Raw genomic sequence first — 21,044 nt, forward strand, 5'->3', positions numbered from 1 at the left:
TTGTGCAGCGATGGGCAGCAAATACCTATATATATATATATATATATATATATATATATATATATATATATATATATATAGGTATCTGCTTACATACATATTTATTTACTGGGAACACACAGTTCCCACAGACCACAATGTAAAGGCCCTTTTCAGTGCCGTTTTTTTTTTCTAACACCCCACACGCCACTTTTAACCCCTTATAACTGAGTAGGGCCCCATGTACGAAGGAGCAAGCAGATAAGCTTCTCAACTCGAGAAGTTGTCCGCTCGCCTTCGCTATATACGGGCAGCAGACGAAAAGGATCCGCTGCCCATATGTATCATTACATACTCAAGTAAGCGTGTAATGCACGCCCCTTCTCTCACGTGAAAGAAGGGACTGACAATCACCGAGAGTGAGCAAGTTCTCTGTGATTTTCCTTCACCACCTCAGAGGTGCCGTAGAGTGTGAGAAGCAATGGTCTAATAAGTTTGTATTGTGTCATTTAAAGGGATATTATTAAACTGCTGGTACAACTAATTAAGTATGGTTACTACCCACCATGATACTGTTTTATTCTCATGTACCTGCAACTCTATTTAAAGGGACAGTCTACTCCAGAATTGTTTACAAAGATAGCTAATCCCTTTATTACCCATTCCCCAGTTGTGCATAACCAACACAGTTATATGAATACACTTTTTACCTCTGGGATTACCTTGTATCTAAGCCTCTGCAGACTGCCTCCTTATTTCAGTTCTTTTTACAGACTTGCATTTTAGCCACTCAGTGCCTTCTCATAAATAACTCCACGGGTATGAGCACAATGTTATCTATATGACACCCATGAACTCTAGCGCCCTCTAGCTGTGAAAACTGTTAAATGCACTGAGATAAGAGGCGGCCTTCAAGGGCTTAGAAATTAGCATATGAGCCTACCTAGGTTTATCTTTCAACTAAGAATGCCAAGAGAACAAAGCAAAATAATTAAAGTAAATTAGGGAGTTGTTTAAAAATTGCATGTCCTATCTGAATCATGAAAGTTTAATTCTGAATTCACTGTCTCTTTAAAGCTTTTCTCTTATTTTAAGCTACTATAGTAGACAGTTGGAGCTCTGCATCTTTATACTCAGCGCCGCCATCTTGATACACGCACGTCGCACTTTCACAAATCAGTGACGTTGTTGACTTTCTGACAGCTGTACCTTGCACTTTGGGTTAGTTTGCAAAACAGAAGAGTTATATTTTAGCAGTTTTTTTTACACAGTATAATCGCACATAACAAATATAAAAATCCCTCAGAAATAATATAGAGATTGGGGAGGGGTGAATGTTTTGCAACATTTGAAAAATGAAACTAATTTTAACACATTTGTTCGTTAGTTTCAAATTTAGAATATTTGTACAACAATCTAACATTCGTATAATGTAATAGTATTTCTAAGAAATGTAATACTCCATTTGAATGTTTCTAATAATTTGATTTGAATGATGTAATATTTGAATTTTAAAAAATTGTAACAATTTGGGGGATGGAGCTAACAGCTGATCGGTGTGGACGCTTGTGTACAGAGCTCTGAGCATCACACAGCTTTAAACAAAGAAATTAGGTTTGTTTTTTGACCCTAAAACACCTCTAATATTAGGGGAACCTTGAGGACGATACCCGCATCCATTTTTTTTTTCTTTTATACCCTGCGGATACAACCCATTGCTAAGTGAAGACAGGGCACTTGTAAGAGCAACGGACATACAGCTATCAACCCACTAAGCCCAAATCTGTTGTGGTCCTGTGCCCCGGAGGGTGGGGGCTCCACTCCGGAGCTACAGAAGACATTCCCGGCTGAAGAGGGAGAGCAAACCAGGCGATAGTCTGAGTGCCAGGTCGGCGCCATTGTTCAAGGCTCCTGTGGCCTCCTGCTTAAGGGCTGCTCACATTTACAACCTGCTGCGGCCTACTTGGTTGGATGGACTTTGGATATTGTGGTCGGATATACTCATCTGGTGGGCCGTGAGGCTTCGGGGACTGCTGGGTAGGCCCCATCTTGGGTGACCAGAGAAGAGGTTGCTGAGCCGAGTGGCGCGAACGGTGGCCATCTTAGATCTGAGGCCTGCAGAGGGACTCCGGTGTTTCTGGATGCCAAGCTGCATTAACTGCCTATCTCTGCTAAAGAACAGAAGATTGTTTCCACTCCAGCAGCGGGAGCCTTTCTACTTAGTTCCCTGGGCCTGCAGCCGTCTGCATCAGTGGAGTCTTCGGGACATCAGCCTCTTACTGGGTAAGATCCAGTTCATACACACACTGCAATAGGGACACCAAAACTAAGCTTATCCCACTCGCAGGGCTTATACCCCAGGGCCGTGTACTGAGTGAAGTTTGAGGCTCCCCACTGCATATATGGGAAGACGATTGCTCAACTTTTATAAGCAGCCTCTGATGCTCTTAACCTGTGAATCCACTACATACCACAGCAATTTTCCCCATCTGAGGCTCTCCCTTTGTAGGGCCTAGGGAAACCTCTATACACCACAAGTCTACTACACCGCATTGTTCTACCTGTGGATGTGCCCTTAACAGAGCAGATTCCTACACCAGCCAGGACTTCTGTTAAATACGAGAGGACTGTCCTATCACACCACAGCAAGAGTGGTTGCAGACTCTAATTTAACCCTACACTGGCCCTATTTTGTCCTAATCTGCGCCATAAGTATTGGCCCTATATTTGACCTCCCCAGCTCCCTTTCATCCTGTGATCAGCGGTTACATCTTATGGGGGGGGGCAACTGTACTCCCATAATCTCATATTGGGCCTGCTCTTGAGTTACCAGGACTAAGATTGCAAGCTTGGACTGTTAATTACTGTGTAAAGGGTGCTGTTGTAACTTTAGTCAAAGATTGTACACTTGGCTGTGTGAAGTACTTTGTGCAGGTTTGCTCTCTCTCCTCTCCCTTTCCCACCTAGCTTGTCTAGGTGGGTCACCTCCACTCTCCTTTTCCCCCCTCTGGTGAGGAAGTATCCCTTGTACCCCGAGGGGAGGGAGTGTATTTGTGGTTTATTCTTGCACTTTTGATTTTTCTGCAGGTGCCCTTTAAGGGGGATCGTCAATTATTATGTAAAGGGTGCTACGGCAACATTATCTGACGTTTTCATATTTGTTGGTGAAATAATTTATGCTGGTTTGCCCCCTGTCCACTCCCTTTCCTGCCTAGCTTGTCTAGGTGGGTCCCCTCCACTTTCTTTTTTCCCCCTCTGGTGAGGAGGTACCCCCCGTTCCCTGGGGAGAGGGAGTATATCCGCGATTTGTTCCTGTCATTTAGTTGATCTACAGGTGTTCTTCCTTTTTTAGGGGTATACTGATATAACACTCAACATACTCTGATTTGATCCCCCAATCTATCCCAGGCTCTGCTTCACTGGGGCTGCACTAGATTCGAATTTTCGACCTCCTAGCATGGAATGGCTTATACTGCCCCATGATGGAGATAGTGTGGCCCCAGTGAACAGGCTGGGGTCAGCCCTGCTTGTGCTTATGATATTTTCTGTATAATTGCTCTCTCAGACATACCTCCTTAACTCTTTCTGTAACAGTGAGACTGATTAAGACTTTACCACCACAGTTAAGGGTTGGTCACCATTTCCTCAAATATGCCGCACACTTCGAGAAGGCATCCTAGAACCCCAGTGACGATCAAGAAGACTGTCTTCGACCACTTTTCTCAACAGTCAAAAAACCCAGACCCCGCAGGAAGGGGCTTAAGTGAGCCCGAATCTTAAGATGAGTGTTCTCATTCTAGTACGCAATCTACTGCCCACTTGCAACCAGTGTTCCCTCTAAGGCCAGTTTTGTGTGTGGCCCAGTAGTGAATCAGTTAATTAAGTAACCGCACCCTGCAATTAGCAAACATTGCACAATGCAGACGGCAAGGTATGGATCTCTTATTAACTGTTTCACTGCTGGGCCGCACATAAAACTGGCCTTAGAGGGAACACTGCTTGCAACACTATATCACTGAGTCTACAATGAAAAAAATGCTGGCTGCACAGACTAAGTCCATCACTGCCGAGATCCAAAGGAGCTCCGCTGAGCTGAGGAAAGATATTGCGGAAATTGGGAAGAGAGTGGATACATTAGAGAGGCAGCATGATGACCTTACTACAGATCATTCAAACCTATTGTCCTATACAGAGAACCTAGCGGAACAAATCACACAACTTGAGCTGAAATTGGCGGATGTGGAGAATAGAGCTTGGAGAAATAATATTCGGATCAGAGGAATCCCGGAAAGCGTGTCTGTAGGAGAGCTACAAGAATACCTTAAGTCTCTTTTCACGGCACTCCTGGGCCCCCTAGAGGGTTCCTCTCACACAATGGAGCAGGCTCACAGGGCTCTGAGACCAAGGACGATGTCATCAGACAGACCTAGGGATGTTGTGGTATGCTTCCACCAACCAGACAACCTGAAGGATGTGCAACATCTCCCGGACCTATCCTCCCATACTCTGCAACAACGCAGGACCTATATGCCCATCACCACCCTGTTTAGAAGGGCGAACATCAAGTAGGGGTGGGGTTACCCTACAAAATTAATTGTGACAAAGGATAACCAAACTCATGTTGTAACATCACTCTCCCAGGGTAACACCCTTCTGTCTAACTGGGGTCTGCAAAAGCCTCAGCCCCAAAATGGACGTCAAGAGAACAAAGACCTAAGTGGCAGAAACCCAGTCCTCTTGATCAGTCTCTAAGGCCTCAAGCCGTGCCGACCTGAATTAAATCTCACCTCCTAGGTGGACTACATGTGGTATAAGCAAACTATGCCGTACCTATTGTTTTCTGATATTATGTGCTGTTGAAAGTTTATTTAGAAATGTTATGCCTAGATTTGGAGTTTGGCGGTAGCCGTGAAAACCAGCGTTAGAGGCTCCTAACGCTGGTTTTAGGCTACCGCCGGTATTTGGAGTCACTGAAAAAAGGGTCTAACGCTCACTTTTCAGCCGCGACTTTTCCATACCGCAGATCCCCTTACGTAAATTACGTATCCTATCTTTTCAATGGGATCTTTCTAACTCCGGTATTTAGAGTCGTGTCTGAAGTGAGCGTTAGAATTCTAACGACAAAACTCCAGCCGCAGAAAAAAACAGGAGTTAAGAGCTTTCTGGGCTAACGCCGGTTCATAAAGCTCTTAACTACTGTGCTCTAAAGTACACTAACACCCATAAACTACCTATGTACCCCTAAACTGAGGTCCCCCCACATCGCCGCCACTCGATTAAATTTTTTTAACCCCTAATCTGCCGACCGCCACCTACGTTATACTTATGTACCCCTAATCTGCTGCCCCTAACACCGCCGACCCCTGTATTATATTTATTAACCCCTAACCTGCCCCCCACAACGTCGCCGCCAGCTACTTACAATAATTAACCCCTAATCTGCCGACCACAAAGTGCCGCCACCTACATTATAGCTATGTACCCCTAATCTGCTGCCCCTAACACCGCCGACCCCTATATTATATTTATTAACCCCTAATCTGCCGCCCTCAACGTCGCCTCCACCTACCTACACTTATTAACCCCTAATCTGCTGAGCGGACCTGAGCGCTACTATAATAAAGTTATTAACCCCTAATCCGCCTCACTAACCCTATAATAAATAGTATTAACCCCTAATCTGCCCTCCCTAACATCGCCGACACCTAACTTCAATAATTAACCCCTAATCTGCCGACCGGAGCTCACCGCTATTCTAATAAATGTATTAACCCCTAAAGCTAAGTCTAACACTAACACCCCCCTAAATTAAATATAATTTTAATCTAACGAAATTAATTAACTCTTATTAAATAAATTATTCCTATTTAAAGCTAAATACTTACCTGTAAAATAAATCCTAATATAGCTACAATATAAATTATAATTACATTGTAGCTATTTTAGGATTAATATTTATTTTACAGGCAACTTTGTAATTATTTTAACCAGGTACAATAGCTATTAAATAGTTAAGAACTATTTAATAGTTACCTAGTTAAAATAATAACAAAATTACCTCTAAAATAAATCCTAACCTAAGTTACAATTAAACCTAACACTACACTATCAATAAATTAATTAAATACAATACCTACAATTACCTACAATTAAACCTAACACTACACTATCAATACATTCATTAAATACAATATCTACAAATAACTACAATGAAATAAACTAACTAAAGTACAAAAAATAAAAAAGAACTAAGTTACAAAAAATAAAAAAATATTTACAAACATAAGAAAAATATTACAACAATTTTAAACTAATTACACCTACTCTAAGCCCCCTAATAAAATAACAAAGCCCCCCAAAATAAAAAATGCCCTACCCTATTCTAAATTACTAAAGTTCAAAGCTCTTTTACCTTACCAGCCCTGAACAGGGCCCTTTGCGGGGCATGCCCCAAGAAGTTCAGCTCTTTTGCCTGTAAAAAAAAACATACAATACCCCCCCCAACATTACAACCCACCACCCACATACCCCTAATCTAACCCAAACCACCCTTAAATAAACCTAACACTAAGCCCCTGAAGATCTTCCTACCTTGTCTTCACCCTGCCAGGTTCACCGATCGGTCCAGAAGAGCTCCTCCGATGTCCTGATCCAAGCCCAAGCGGGGGGCTGAAGATGTCCATGATACGGTCGAAGTCTTCATCCAAGCGGGGCAGAAGAGATCTTCCATCTGATTGAAGTCTTCATCCAAGCGGGGCAGAAGAGGTCTTCCATCCGATTGAAGTCTTCATCCAGGCGGCATCTTCTATCGACATCCATCTGGAGCGGAGCGGCAGCATCCTGAAGACCTCCGACGCGGAACATCCATCCTGGCCGACGACTGAATGACGAATGACGGTTCCTTTAAATGACGTCATCCAAGATGGCGTCCCTCGAATTCCGATTGGCTGATGGATCAGCCAATCGGAATTAAGGTAGGAATATTCTGATTGGCTGATGGAATCAGCCAATCAGAATCAAGTTCAATCCGATTGGCTGATCCAATCAGCCAATCAGATTGAGCTCGCATTCTATTGGCTGCTGGACATTCTTTTAGAATCCAAAAGATTAAATAAGCCCCTATCAGTTGTCTCCCTCGATGCGGAGAAGGCGTTCGATCGGATTAGATGGGACTACCTCTGGAAGGTTTTAGAAACTTTAAAATTCTCAGAACATGTGTTGTTGGCTATTAAAGCTATATACTCCTCGCCTACGGCCCTGGTTCGAGGCCTGGGATTTACTTCCCCACGTTTTCCCATATTCAATGTTACCCGGCAGGGATGCCCCTTGTCCCCTCTGCTATTCGCCTTAGCGATAGAGCCATTAGCAGCGCAAATCAGGAACGATAACAAAATCGAGGGAATCACACTCCATGGTACGGTTCACAAGGTTGCGTTATTCAGAGACGATATCACTTTATTCTCTTCTAAACCAAAACAGACGATCCCTAGATTACTAGAGATTTTAGAGCAGTTTGGCAATCTTTCCTACTGCAAGTTAAATCATAGCAAAACTGAGATATTTACTAGAGGATTCTCGACAGAGCTACCTAAATACCTCCGAGATTAATATAACTTTATAGTCAAAGACACCTATACAGGGAGTGCAGAATTATTAGGCAAATTAGTATTTTGACCACATCATCCTCTTTATGCATGTTGTCTTACTCCAAGCTGTATAGGCTCGAAAGCCTACTACCAATTAAGCATATTAGGTGATGTGCATCTCTGTAATGAGAAGGGGTGTGGTCTAATGACATCAACACCCTATATCAGGTGTGCATAATTATTAGGCAACTTCCTTTCCTTTGGCAAAATGGGTCAAAAGAAGGACTTGACAGGCTCAGAAAAGTAAAAAATAGTGAGATATCTTGCAGAGGGATGCAGCACTCTTAAAATTGCAAAGCTTCTGAAGCGTGATCATCGAACAATCAAGCGTTTCATTCAAAATAGTCAACAGGGTCGCAAGAAGCGTGTGGAAAAACCAAGGCGCAAAATAACTGCCCATGAACTGAGAAAAGTCAAGCGTGCAGCTGCCAAGATGCCACTTGCCACCAGTTTGGCCATATTTCAGAGCTGCAACATCACTGGAGTGCCCAAAAGCACAAGGTGTGCAATACTCAGAGACATGGCCAAGGTAAGAAAGGCTGAAAGAGAGCCACCACTGAACAAGACACACAAGCTGAAACGTCAAGACTGGGCCAAGAAATATCTCAAGACTGATTTTTCTAAGGTTTTATGGACTGATGAAATGAGAGTGAGTCTTGATGGGCCAGATGGATGGGCCCGTGGCTGGATTGGTAAAGGGCAGAGAGCTCCAGTCCGACTCAGACGCCAGCAAGGTGGAGGTGGAGTACTGGTTTGGGCTGGTATCATCAAAGATGAGCTTGTGGGGCCTTTTCGGGTTGAGGATGGAGTCAAGCTCAACTCCCAGTCCTACTGCCAGTTTCTGGAAGACACCTTCTTCAAGCAGTGGTACAGGAAGAAGTCTGCATCCTTCAAGAAAAACATGATTTTCATGCAGGACAATGCTCCATCACACGCGTCCAAGTACTCCACAGCGTGGCTGGCAAGAAAGGGTATAAAAGAAGAAAATCTAATGACATGGCCTCCTTGTTCACCTGATCTGAACCCCATTGAGAACCTGTGGTCCATCATCAAATGTGAGATTTACAAGGAGGGAAAACAGTACACCTCTCTGAACAGTGTCTGGGAGGCTTTGGTTGCTGCTGCATGCAATGTTGATGGTGAACAGATCAAAACACTGACAGAATCCATGGATGGCAGGCTTTTGAGTGTCCTTGCAAAGAAAGGTGGCTATATTGGTCACTGATTTGTTTTTGTTTTGTTTTTGAATGTCAAAAATGTATATTTGTGAATGTTGAGATGTTATATTGGTTTCACTGGTAAAAATAAATAATTGAAATGGGTATATATTTGTTTTTTGTTAAGTTGCCTAATAATTATGCACAGTAATAGTCACCTGCACACCTGCACACACAGATATCCCCCTAAAATAGCTAAAACTAAAAACAAACTAAAAACTACTTCCAAAAATATTCAGCTTTGATATTAATGAGTTTTTTGGGTTCATTGAGAACATGGTTGTTGTTCAATAATAAAATGAATCCTCAAAAATACAACTTGCCTAATAATTCTGCACTCCCTGTATAACACACCTAGGGGTTAAACTCACTAATGTTATTCACCAAATCTTAAATATTAACTACCGCCTCTGGTGTTCTAACTCCATTTCCTGGCTAGGGTGCATTACAGCTATTAAAATGAGTTTCCTACCCAAATTGACTTACCTATTCAGGTGCCTCCCACTCTGAGTGCCTCTTACAGTTTCAAAGTGGATGCACGAGGTACATATGGCAACTGGCAAGGTAAACCACCATGTATAGCTCACAAAATCCTGCAGTACCCTAGACTTCACGGAGGGGTCGCTTCTCCATCCATAGTAAGATATCATGAGGCGGCAATGCTCACTCATATCTCTCAATGGGGAGTCGAAGACTCCCAAAGTAAATGGAGAGACATAGAATAGGCTTCCCTACCCTTTAATGTGTACCTACGTGACCTCTTCTGGATCCCCCCACACTGTCGTAGAAATCTATATTTTAATAACCTTGTAATTAGGGAATGCCTCTCATCTTGGGATCAAATTAGACAATATAAATCCATAGCCCCCTCCCCACCCCTCCTCCATCACCCCTCCTAACAGGCCTTCCTGACTCACATACCGGAAGATGGGCCCGTTTAGGATTTTTCAAGGTCTCAAACTTATGGTCCACCCCCTCACCAGGTCAATATGTTACACTAGACCAAATTAGGGAATCCGTACCTATATCTCCTTTCCTGTTATTTGAATATACTCAAGTAATTATCCTACTCTCCAGCTGGAGATTTAGGCCCATGGCTGCCCGCCAACTAACGTTGTGGGAATCTAGGTGGCAACAGGGACTAAGACTAAGTAGACCCATGTCAATCCACTATAGTTTAATGGAAGGAGCCTCTTCTTTGGATAAAGCACCACATATTACGAAGTGGGAACAAAAACTAAACTTATCCATTCCTACCCAGATCTGGCAACGCACACTCTTGTTAACTAAAAAAGCCATTCACTGCATAACCCTATATAAGACATACTTAAAACTCCTCACACATTGGTACTATGTCCCAGCCAGACTAGCCAAGCTGTTTTTCTACTGCTTCTCCTAAGTGCTGGAGGAACTGTGACCTTACTGGAGATATGATGCATATATGGTGGGGCTGCCCGAAACTCAAACATCTGTGGAACAAGTTCTTTTCCACTCTGACCAGACTGGGGATACCCCTTCCTTAGACACCGGAAGTGGCTTTGTTCCATCTGGGCTCGTGCAGACTGCCTAGGCATCAAGGCTATCTGTGTATTTACCTGTTTTCAGCCGTGAAATTGACCATTGCTAGAGCTTAGAAGAGGGTTGCCCCTCCTTCCTGGTCAGAAGTAGTTAAACTGATGGCATATATTTACTCTATGGAGAAGAATGTGTTTTACTCTCTTGATAAATCTGACCTCTTTGAAATGATTTGGGCAGACTGGTCAGCATTGTTTGACACACTCTGGCTCCCTAACCTGGAAATATAGTGAGGCTTCCCCCACACCGTTACCCATTCTGGTTATATTTTTTTTATCCTTCAACTAACCTGTGCTGTAAGCTTCTGGTACTGCAGGTATTTACCTATTCCCAACCCTCCCTTACTCCCACTTCACTCCACCTCCCTCCTTGGAATGTTCATCCAACTAATTGAGGGGTACATTCCCCTTTGTATCTATATGTGAGAGTACTGAGTGTAATGTTTTTGATATTGGTTTTTGTTTAATTCATTCAGTGCTATTGTGTATGCAAGAGTACACCGTTGTATCTTTTATTTGAAAATAAATTTAAAAAAAAATAATAATAATTGTAACAATTTGTAATAATATTTCTAACTCTCTCTTTAAAAGTAATATTTGAAATATGCAATATTTGAATTAGAAGCATTCAAATTTATATATTTGTATCTATTATTTATCAATTTACTAAATTCCCTACCACATGAAATATTGAACTTTTGAATATGTTACATTAAAAATTTGGAATGTGGATATTCAATCTTATTATGAACATTCCAAAACTAAAGTAACATGCAAAAAACGGAAATCACATTAGATTACTGAATTTTAATGGATTTTCATTCTTATCAACATTCGATTGTCCAAAACGAATGTCCACAGGACTATTTGTTCTATCAAACGAATTGCACTTTCAACCCCTAAGACAGAGCTTTCCAAACTTGTCATGTTGGTGACACACTTTTTAGACCTACATCATTTTGCGACACAGTAATTCAGTTATACCAGCAAACAGGAGGTTAAACTAACTTGTTTTAAGAGATACGGACACATACATAAATTATATAATAACAAAATGTATTTACAAGTAACAGTATGTACAGTATGTATGTGCAATAGCTAAAAAAGTTTAATAACACCAATAGCTACTTACTATTTTATTAAAATGTATAAGATTGATGGGATGAACACAGTTTCTGAATATTTAGAGGAATATTAGATAAAGACACTCGCATTTCATCATCAAGCATTTTTAAGCTTCTACTTCCTATCCATATATCAAGAGCAGGAGCAGCAATGCCCTACTGGGAGCTAGCTGAGAAAAAAACAAAAAACTTTGAATTCTGACTTCAGCTCTTTGTTTAAACTGCCGCCCTCAGGGCTCTGCGTGTCCGACTGACCACTGCCCGCGCTGTAAACACACTGCTGTGCCACTCACTGAATATACATGCAGTCACAAGCTGATTGAGGAGACTACATGTGCAATCAGGAGACAATTTTCCCACCAAAGCCGCCAATGGGAATAGTTTTAGTTCCCGCTGAGCTGCGCCAATTGGTTAAGATGATCTGTGACCCACTAGGTATTAATCACATGTCAACCATGTGATATGCGTAGCAGACAGGGGGAAAGTCAGAAACCAAAAAAAAAAATGTTAAATTCTAAAAAATGTGTGCTGAAGCAGGGACACACCTACACACTGCTGCCGACACACTAATGTGTCACGACACACAGTTTGGAAAGCACTGCCCTAAGAGATGCAACCACTGCAAAAACATACAGTACCTCCTCTGCATCGTGCACGCTAAACTGAGGTGCACAAAACATTGTGTTAAGAAGATAATATCACTGATCTGTGAATATGCACCACTTCTGTCACAGGATACGAGAATACTTCAAGTCCAATATGAAGACGCAGAACTTCGCTAAGCAGCACTTGTAAAGGGTTAAAATAAAATAAAAAGCTTTGAAGAGAGGAAAAACAATATCATTGTGCAGTAACCCTGCTACAGTAGCTGTACCAAGCAGTGTAATATCCTTTTAATCAGATTACGCTATAAAACACAGACATGGGGGCCTATTTATGAAATGCCTGTTGGACATGATCCGATATTGCCGATCATGTCCGACAGACCTCGCTGAATGGGGAGAGCAATACGCTCTCCGCATTCAGCATTTCACCAGCAGCTCTTGTGAGCTTCTGGTGCAATGCCGCCCCCTGCAGATTCGCTAGCAGGGGGGTGTCAATCAACCTGATCGTATTCGATCGTGTTGAATTTGTGGTGATGTCTGTCCGCTTCATACGGAGCTTGATAGATATGCCCCATGGAGGTTAAAGGTTCTCTTAGTTTTATAGTGTTTTTTTTCTATTTTGTTCACCAGTTTAACCCCTTGAGTGCTAACGACGGCTCTGAGCCATCGCAGAGTTTCCCACTCTGGTGCTAACGACGGCTCAGAGCCATCGCTAACACTCTCCCACCTTGAGGGAGATCTGGGGGCTCCCACCCGCTCCTGCATAGTGACAGGCATCGCCGGGGTTTCACGTTATGTGACGTCACGTGCAATGACGTGATGACATCACCGCACAACTTTATTTAAAATGAACAATGTTAAGTATAGGAGCAGGGGGCATGCCGCTTAGAAGCCTTTATCTCTAACCAGCTACAGACCCCCACCATTGGAAAGGTAATCGCCTAACCTTTTCTAAGGTGATCTGAAAAGAAAAAAAAAGTTAAAAAAAAATATTTAAAAAAAATAAAATAAAATAAAAACTTAAAACAGCTTAGCACCCAGGTGGGAAAGTGCTTAGCACTCAAAGGTTTAATTACCTGAATATGTTTAATATATTGACATTTATCAGCCAGAAATCAGCACATAGTCAGCCCAACTTTAGGCCAGGTTACGAGTGGAGCGCAAAATATGCCTTACACGAGGTCGATATTTGCGCTCTACTCAGTAATACCAGCGCATGCAAATGTGCGCTGGTATTACAAGTTGAGCGCAATGTGAACGTGAGCTTGCGTTTGCATTGCAGGGAAGCTTTGCACTCACAAGAGTGCCCTTCCATAGGCTCCAATGGGAGCCTCGTTCTCATGCCGTGAGACACGGCTGAGAACCTAGCGCAGCGAAGGGGGTAAGTCATGCAGGGATGGGCAGCAAAGAGTTAATATATATGTATATAAATATATAGATATATATTTATGTGTTAGCATGTGTATATACATATAAACATACACACATATACATAAGTAAGGGTACACACACATATACACACACACACACACACATGTATGAGCACTAACAGACATATATACAGGTGGCCCTCGTTTTACAACGGTTCAATTTACACCGTTTCAGAAAAACGTTTTTTCCAGTCATGTGACTGCTATTGAAAAGCATTGAGAAGCAGTGCATTTATTAAAATAGCCAGTAGGTGGAGCTGTCTGCTTGTGTTGCAGCAAAGCCAAGCAAGTTGAAATTAATCAGTTTAACCAGACCTGAGCTATCGAGCAGATTTCAAAGGAACAAGATCTTCCTGTCTATAAATCCGTCCAGATTGGAATGCATAGAAAGAACTGTTTGCAGAAAAATGCAAGTGAAGTCTGTGTTGTGTGATTATTTTATTAGGTTTATAATGCTGTTTAGCAAATGTTTTTGTTGATTTAACTTAGTTTAATTATATATTCTGTGTTGTATGATTATTTTATTAGGTTTATAATGCTGTTTAGCATTTAAAGTCTTCATTTCAAAGCTTTAAAAATAATGTATTAGGTGTTACTTATGCCAATTTTGAGAGGGGCCTGGAACCTATCTCCCTCACTTCCCACTGTCTTACATTATAAACTGGGTTTCAATTTACAACGGTTTCAATTTACAACTATTCCTTCTGGAACCTAACCCCGGCGTAAACTGAGGGCTACCTGTACATATAAACATACACAAACAAACATAAACTCTCACACACAGCGGTTATATCATTGCACATACCTGCAGTTTCTCTGTCTTTATATAATTGTTCGCTCTGTTCAGTATTACGGTTTTCTGTTCTGAGCATTTCACCATATTCAGCTGGTTCCTTAGGTACAATTTCACCTGAATGTCACCAGCAGGAGGTGACGAACCTGAGGGCCACTCAAACTGAACTCCCACTGATTCTTCTACCCCAACATGAATGATCCGTGGCGCCACTGCTAGAAAACTGAGGCAAAAAGAGGTAGTGAGGAAAAGCACAGAGAACGTTTAGTGAGACAAAAACTGGGAAATGAGGTCAGATTATGGCAAGAAAGGAAAACAGTGATATTAAAGGGACATTATACACTCATTTTTTCTTTGCATAAATGTTTTGTGGATGATCAATTTATATAGCCCAAGTTTTTTTTTTTTTTTTTTTAAAGTATAGTTTTGCTTATTGTTAAATAACATTGCTCTGATTTTCAGACTCCTAACCAAGCCCCAAAGTTTTATCAGAATACCGTCAGCTACCTTCTCCAGCTTGCTCCTGTTTGTGTAAAGGGTCTTTTCATATGCAAAAGAAGGGGGAGGGGGGGAGTGCCTTATTTCCCACTTGCAGTGGGCTTTCCAACTGCCTTTTCAACAGAGCTAAACTGAGAGCTTCTAAGTAAGTTTTTAAACATTTTTATACTGGATTTTTATATCAGTATCTGTGCATCTTATTCTTTATAGTAGTGTCTATTACATGCAGTTATATGAAAATGAGTGTATACTGTCCCTTTAAAGGGATATTACACACTAAATACATTTTATAAGCATAGTATTGAGGTTATTCCTCACCTCCCTCTAGTCATGGGTGCCAATAGCTTTCACTACATTCTATTGCTGTTGGGCTTGCACATGTGCAGGATCTCTCCTTCAGATTACTGCAATGTAACCTAGGTTCCAAAATGGCCGCACCTATGACTAGAGGGAGGTGCATAAAATGCATTGAGTGCTTAATGTCCCTTTAAAGGGGAAAACCAGACGTGCGCTAACCAAAGAACTTGAAATATTGCAACCATGTTATTCTTCAATGGAGAGCACAGAAGAAAAAAGTTAACACTTATGGCTCATGTGATAAACTGACAAGAGTTATTAATATTTCACATTCCAATTTTCTTCACTTACAGATTTTTTTATTTCTATTGTAAATTTGTATATATATATATACACTGTCTGGGGTTAACTGCCTGTGACTCTGGGGACAGCACAACTTCCTGTGAGTGCCAGTGAGCACCCAGGGCTGAGCATGTTGCAGGGTCATGGAATGTGTACCCTGTCCAGTCTGAGAGTGCAGTCCCCTTCCATGTTTTGTATATGTCTAGGGTGATTACATATTCCTGTGCATCCTTCACTTGTTCCCAGTTTGTTTGATTGAGAGCTTGCATTGTGTGGCTGGTTTAGGGACCCAGGCTTTGGAAGGGACCTTGACGTGGTACCTGGGCTTGTCCCATTTGGCCAGATGTGGTAACTAACCCTTCCATTTTTGCTTTTAATCTTAGCTGAGAGCTTGTAAGTAACTGCTGGACTTTCTCTGTGTGTTGTATTATTTTATTTTTTTTAATTTTCCCTATGGTTCTTGCTCCCAGGCCTGTCTGGGGTTAACTGCCTGTGACTCTGGGAACAGCACAGCTTCCTGTGAGTGCCAGTGAGCACCCAGGGATGAGCATGTTGCAGAGTCATGGGATGTGTACCCAGTCCGAGAGTGCAGTCCCCTTCCGTGTTTTGAATATGAATATGAATATATATATATATATATATATATTTATATATATATATATATATATATATATATATATATAAAATAGGCTCAGAGAGCTTTATAGAATTAGGCTGAGATAAATATAAAGAAGCATGTGTGTGTACAGAAAGTGATACAATAAGTATATGTGATTTCCCTGCAAGCTCAAACCATTTCAATGGGTTGTGGTTTCAAAGCCAGCAATTTCATATACAAAAACAAACCTAAAGAACAGATTTCTTATTTTATACTCTGCATCTGGTAAGTTTTGGTAACATATTAAAAGAAAAGCACTTTTACAGTACTCTGTCCTTTAAGATTGTCTGGTAAACCTTTTTGTAGGACCCCCTTGTAATCACAGACTGTGCTCTATACTTAGCGCAATGTTGCGTAAGCGATAAGCACCCTGCGTTATCGATTGTGCCCTACCAGTAATCTATGCCAGTATTGGGTAACATATTTTGGAGAATTACATTCTGAGTTCAATGTCCTTTTAATAAAAAAACAACAAACAATGAGAGAATGATATCATTAGGTAAACAGTAAAAGATAAAGAAGAGATAGCGGGTCAGGCAGAGGAAAGAGAGGAGCACATCCAGAAAGAGATCGTAAAAGAGGTAGAAATAGTGAGAAAAATAAAAGGAAATATTTAAAGGGATAGTGTAAGCAATAAATAATTATTAAAGGGATATTAAACAATATCAGATTGTAATATAACATGATTAATTATGTATATTAAAAAAAAAAGTTTGCAATAGACTATTAATATTATTTTTTCCCTTTTACTGTAATTCAACTCAACTGAGTTTCTATAAAGTAACAGGGTGCAGCCATGTTTGTATTTAAGTTGCCCCAATATCTGTATCCCCTGCTGAATACAATTAGAGATAAACAGGCAATAAAAGAGACTGTCTAAACAAAGCTTTGTGGAACATAGCGTAATCTAAATAGGATTCCATGTAGCTTTGTTTGCACAAATATGTATAGAAACTAAAGTCCTTTATAGCAACTAAAGATTTACACTTATATTTTCAATATTTAAAGGGATACTAAACCCAATTTTTTTCTTTCATGATTCAGATAGAGCATGAGATTTTAAGCACCTTTCTAATTTACTCCTATTATCAATTTTTCTTTGTTCTCATGCTATCTTGATTTGAAAAAGCAGTACTGTAAGCTTTAGAGCCGGACCATTTTTTGTTCAGCACATGGGTAGCACTTGCTGATTTGTGGCTAAATGTAGCAAACCAATCAGCAGCTCTACCAAGGTGCTGAACTAAAAAATGGGCAGGCTCTTAACCTTTTATTACTGCTTTTTCAAATCAAGATAACATGAGAACAAAGAAAAATTGATAATAGGAATAAATTAGAAAGTTGCTTAAAATTGCATGCTCTATCTGAATCATGAAAGAAAAAACATGGGGTTAGTATCCCTTTAAAGGGACATAAACCCCAACTTTTTCTTTCATGATTCAGATAGAACATACAATTTTAAACAACTTTCTAGTGACTGCACCACTATATAGCAGCAGTTTTGCAACAATGTTATACATGAAGAAGAGCACTAGATAGCAGCACTATTTATTGTTACGTAGTGCTTTAGACGTGCACGTTACCTATCTAGATATCTCTTCAACAAAGAATAACATGAAAACTAAACAAATTTTATGATAAACGTAAATTGGAAATCTTTTTTAAATTGTATTCTCTATATGAGTCATGAAAGAAAAATAAATTGTGGTTTCTCGTCCCTTTAAGTAACTAATATAATTGTGAAATACAGCTACATATTATTCTAAGGCTAATCTTTTATTTGAATGCATCATTATGTCTTGGTTTTCTCTCTCTCCCACACCCACTGGGATGTTGATTTCTTCTACTGCCTCTTGTTTAAATTACCATTACTGCAGTGTTGAAATGTTTAGCATAGGTGGAGGTTTCAATAATAAAATCAGTTATTTTAAATAACAAACTAAAGGTAAAAGAACTATTAGTAAACAATTGAATATTCTTCAGTAGGTAAAATGTGTCATTGGCAACAAATTAAATGTCTAAAGGCTACCCCTGCTACATATCTTTTCACTAATTGGCTTTAGCAGATAACAACTGCAAAACAATGCATTTTACACTAACAATCTGATTGTAGTTAGCCTTGCCAGATGGGGGTTCAAGCTCCTTAAAAAAAGGCAAGTATGCCGCAAACAAACCCTTTTAAAAAATAGAGAGAAAAAACAAAAGGCGATATGGATCAGGGGGTAAAAGATACTAATTACAAGACAGAGAATGAGTGATACAGAGGAGACTAAGAAGGTTGGTGTAATAAGATGGTAAATGAATATATATAGAGACTGTAGGGTATATAGGGTTGGTACTTACTTAGGTGTTTGTGCTGTGATCCCAGTAAATATAGCTGCCCATAGCACACAGCGCAGGAGAGGCTGCGGAAGCCCCATCCTGTACAGAGAGAGAGAGGGGTTGTAACTGGCAGAGATGCAGGAACCAAATGATGAGACAGACTGAGGGGGGGAGAGAGATATACAGGAGCTCAGCAGAGATAAGAGAGACCAAAAGTGAAATTAGCCAGAAGGTAAAAGGTTACAATATAGAGGCCAGAAGGTAAAAGGTTACAATATAGAGGAGGAGAGTTAATAGAATAAACAAGGGGAAATAACAACTAAAACAAACTAGTTTAAAGGGACAGTGACTTCAGTACGGAACTCCTATAAACTGCTAAAGGGACGTTGTACACTAGATATTTCTTTGCATAAATGTTTTGTAGATGATCCATTTATACAGCCCATCTATAACTTGTATAGTTTTGCTTATTTTTAAATAACATTTTGCTGATTTTCAGACTCCTAACCAAGCCCCAAAGTTTTAAATGTATACTGATGTATATAGACTTCAGACTACTTCTGGTTGTATAATGGATCTTTTCATATGCAGGGGAAGGAGGAGGGTCCGCTCTCAGACCCTTTCACTGGGTGTCTCGGCCTAACCTCATCAAAAGTGCTAAATTGGGAGCTTCTAAGTTTTGAAAAAAGGTTTTATACTGGATATTTATATCAGTATCTGTGCATATTATTCTTTATAGTAGTGTCTATTACATGCATTGGTGTATACTGTCCCTTTAAGTTAGACAAAAATACAATGCACAATCTGTATGTGTTTTGCTAGCTTTTCTTGTCATTTAGCTGAAAATTGTGTTTTATCTGCTACCCTGAGACAGGCTGAAATACATACTGCAGAATACTGACCCTGCAATATGCTGCACAAGCTGATTTCTATATAGGTGTGTATATATATATATATATATATATATATATATATATATGAGACAAGAAGCGGAAAAGGTGTAAGGGCGCTAAAAATGTGAGCCAGAAAAGAATATATACATATATAAAGATATATGTATATATGTGTACAAGGAGGCAGAGATTCCCAATCAACAAAAATCCAACCTGAAAGCAGCTGTCCCTTTAAGGAGGGTGAAGACTGAAACAAGAAAGGGAAAGATTCCCCTTCTCCCTCAAAAAACACCCACCAATTAAATTATGGATAAACAAGAGGGCATGTAAAAGGACACAAATAGCGCTGGTTGCTCAGAGATAGTGTATACAATAAATGAAAAAGTGAATGACTGAGTGTCCTAATACAAACACAAATGAATAAACTATTATATACAAATGTTTCATATGGAAAATCACATACAAGTGTTAAAGTATAAACAACGGGAAAGTGCATCAATATATCATGAAACTGAAATGGAGTACTCCACAGATAGCAGTGGGTATGTACAAAGTGCAAACTTACAAGAACAAACCTCAATCATATGAGGTAAGTGATCCGCACAGCAGAGGATTCCTCTTGTGAAACACAGGTTTCCTCTTAGGATGTGAGAGAAACTTCAGTGGGTCTGCAATCGATATTCCCTCGGCCTCTTTAAGTATGGTTCCTCTCTTTTAAGATGAATCCTTAAAACCTTTGAAACGCGTTAGACAGTAAGAAACATACGGACTGATTTGATACCGGAAACCCTGGTATACTTTTACTTGTTAAAGACTTTTGCCTTTGTCTCACAAGAGAGCGCAATAATCCAGTGTTTGTAGAGAAGGACTGTGCCTCTGCATTCACTATTTTTTAACAGTTTTATCAAATACCTCATAGCCTTGAGGATACTAAGTGTAAGCAGGCATTTGTGAGAGTGTGTGTTTAGCAATAAAGTATGTGTTTTTAAAAAAACAATATCACACTATTTGAGCCTCTTTTTTTCCACATATATGCGGTTGGAGATTTCACCATACTTTGAGAGGAACCAAACTTAAAGAGGCCGAGGGAATATCGATTGCAGACCCACTGAAGTTTCTCTTACATCCTAAGAGGAAAGCTGTGTTTCACAAGAGGAATCCTCTGCTGTGCGGATTACTTACCTCATATGATTGAGGTTTGTTCTTGTAAGTTTGCACTTTGTACATACCCACTGCTAACTGTGGAGTACTCCATTTCAGTTTCATGATATATTGATGCACTTTCCTGTTGTTTATACTTTAACACTTGTATGTGTTTTTCCATATGAAACATTTGTATATAATAGTTTATTCATTTGAGTTTGTATTTGGACACTCAGTCATTCACTTTTCCATTTATTGTATAAACTATCTCTGAGCAACCAGCGCTATTTGTGTCCTTTTACATGCCCTCTTGTTTATCCATATATATATATAATTATAACATATTCTGCTATTTGCAGAACACTGGAATGTAAAATATTTAAAGTAAACACACACTATAACACTTTATTAAAAATGAATATTGCATAAATATGCTTTTTCAGGTTTTTCATTAACTTGACTGCAAAGGGCTCCAATGCTACATATATATATATATATATATATATATATATATATATATGTCTAT

The 21,044-nt window shown here is 40.1% G+C and overlaps 1 protein-coding gene across 1 annotated transcript in view; it reads right to left on the bottom strand.

The window, feature by feature from the left end:
* Positions 1–18,661, bottom strand: part of LOC128667103 (complement C4-like) — a 236,879-nt gene extending 218,218 nt beyond the window's left edge. The window contains 2 exon segments of the mRNA XM_053721997.1: positions 14,381–14,591; positions 18,504–18,661. Coding sequence (XP_053577972.1) covers positions 14,381–14,591; positions 18,504–18,580 — 288 coding nt within the window. The 5' untranslated portion in view covers positions 18,581–18,661.
* Between the last annotated feature and the right edge of the window lie 2,383 nt (positions 18,662–21,044).

This window comes from Bombina bombina, chromosome 7 (genome assembly GCF_027579735.1).
Source record: "Bombina bombina isolate aBomBom1 chromosome 7, aBomBom1.pri, whole genome shotgun sequence".
NCBI classification, from domain to species: domain Eukaryota; kingdom Metazoa; phylum Chordata; class Amphibia; order Anura; family Bombinatoridae; genus Bombina; species Bombina bombina.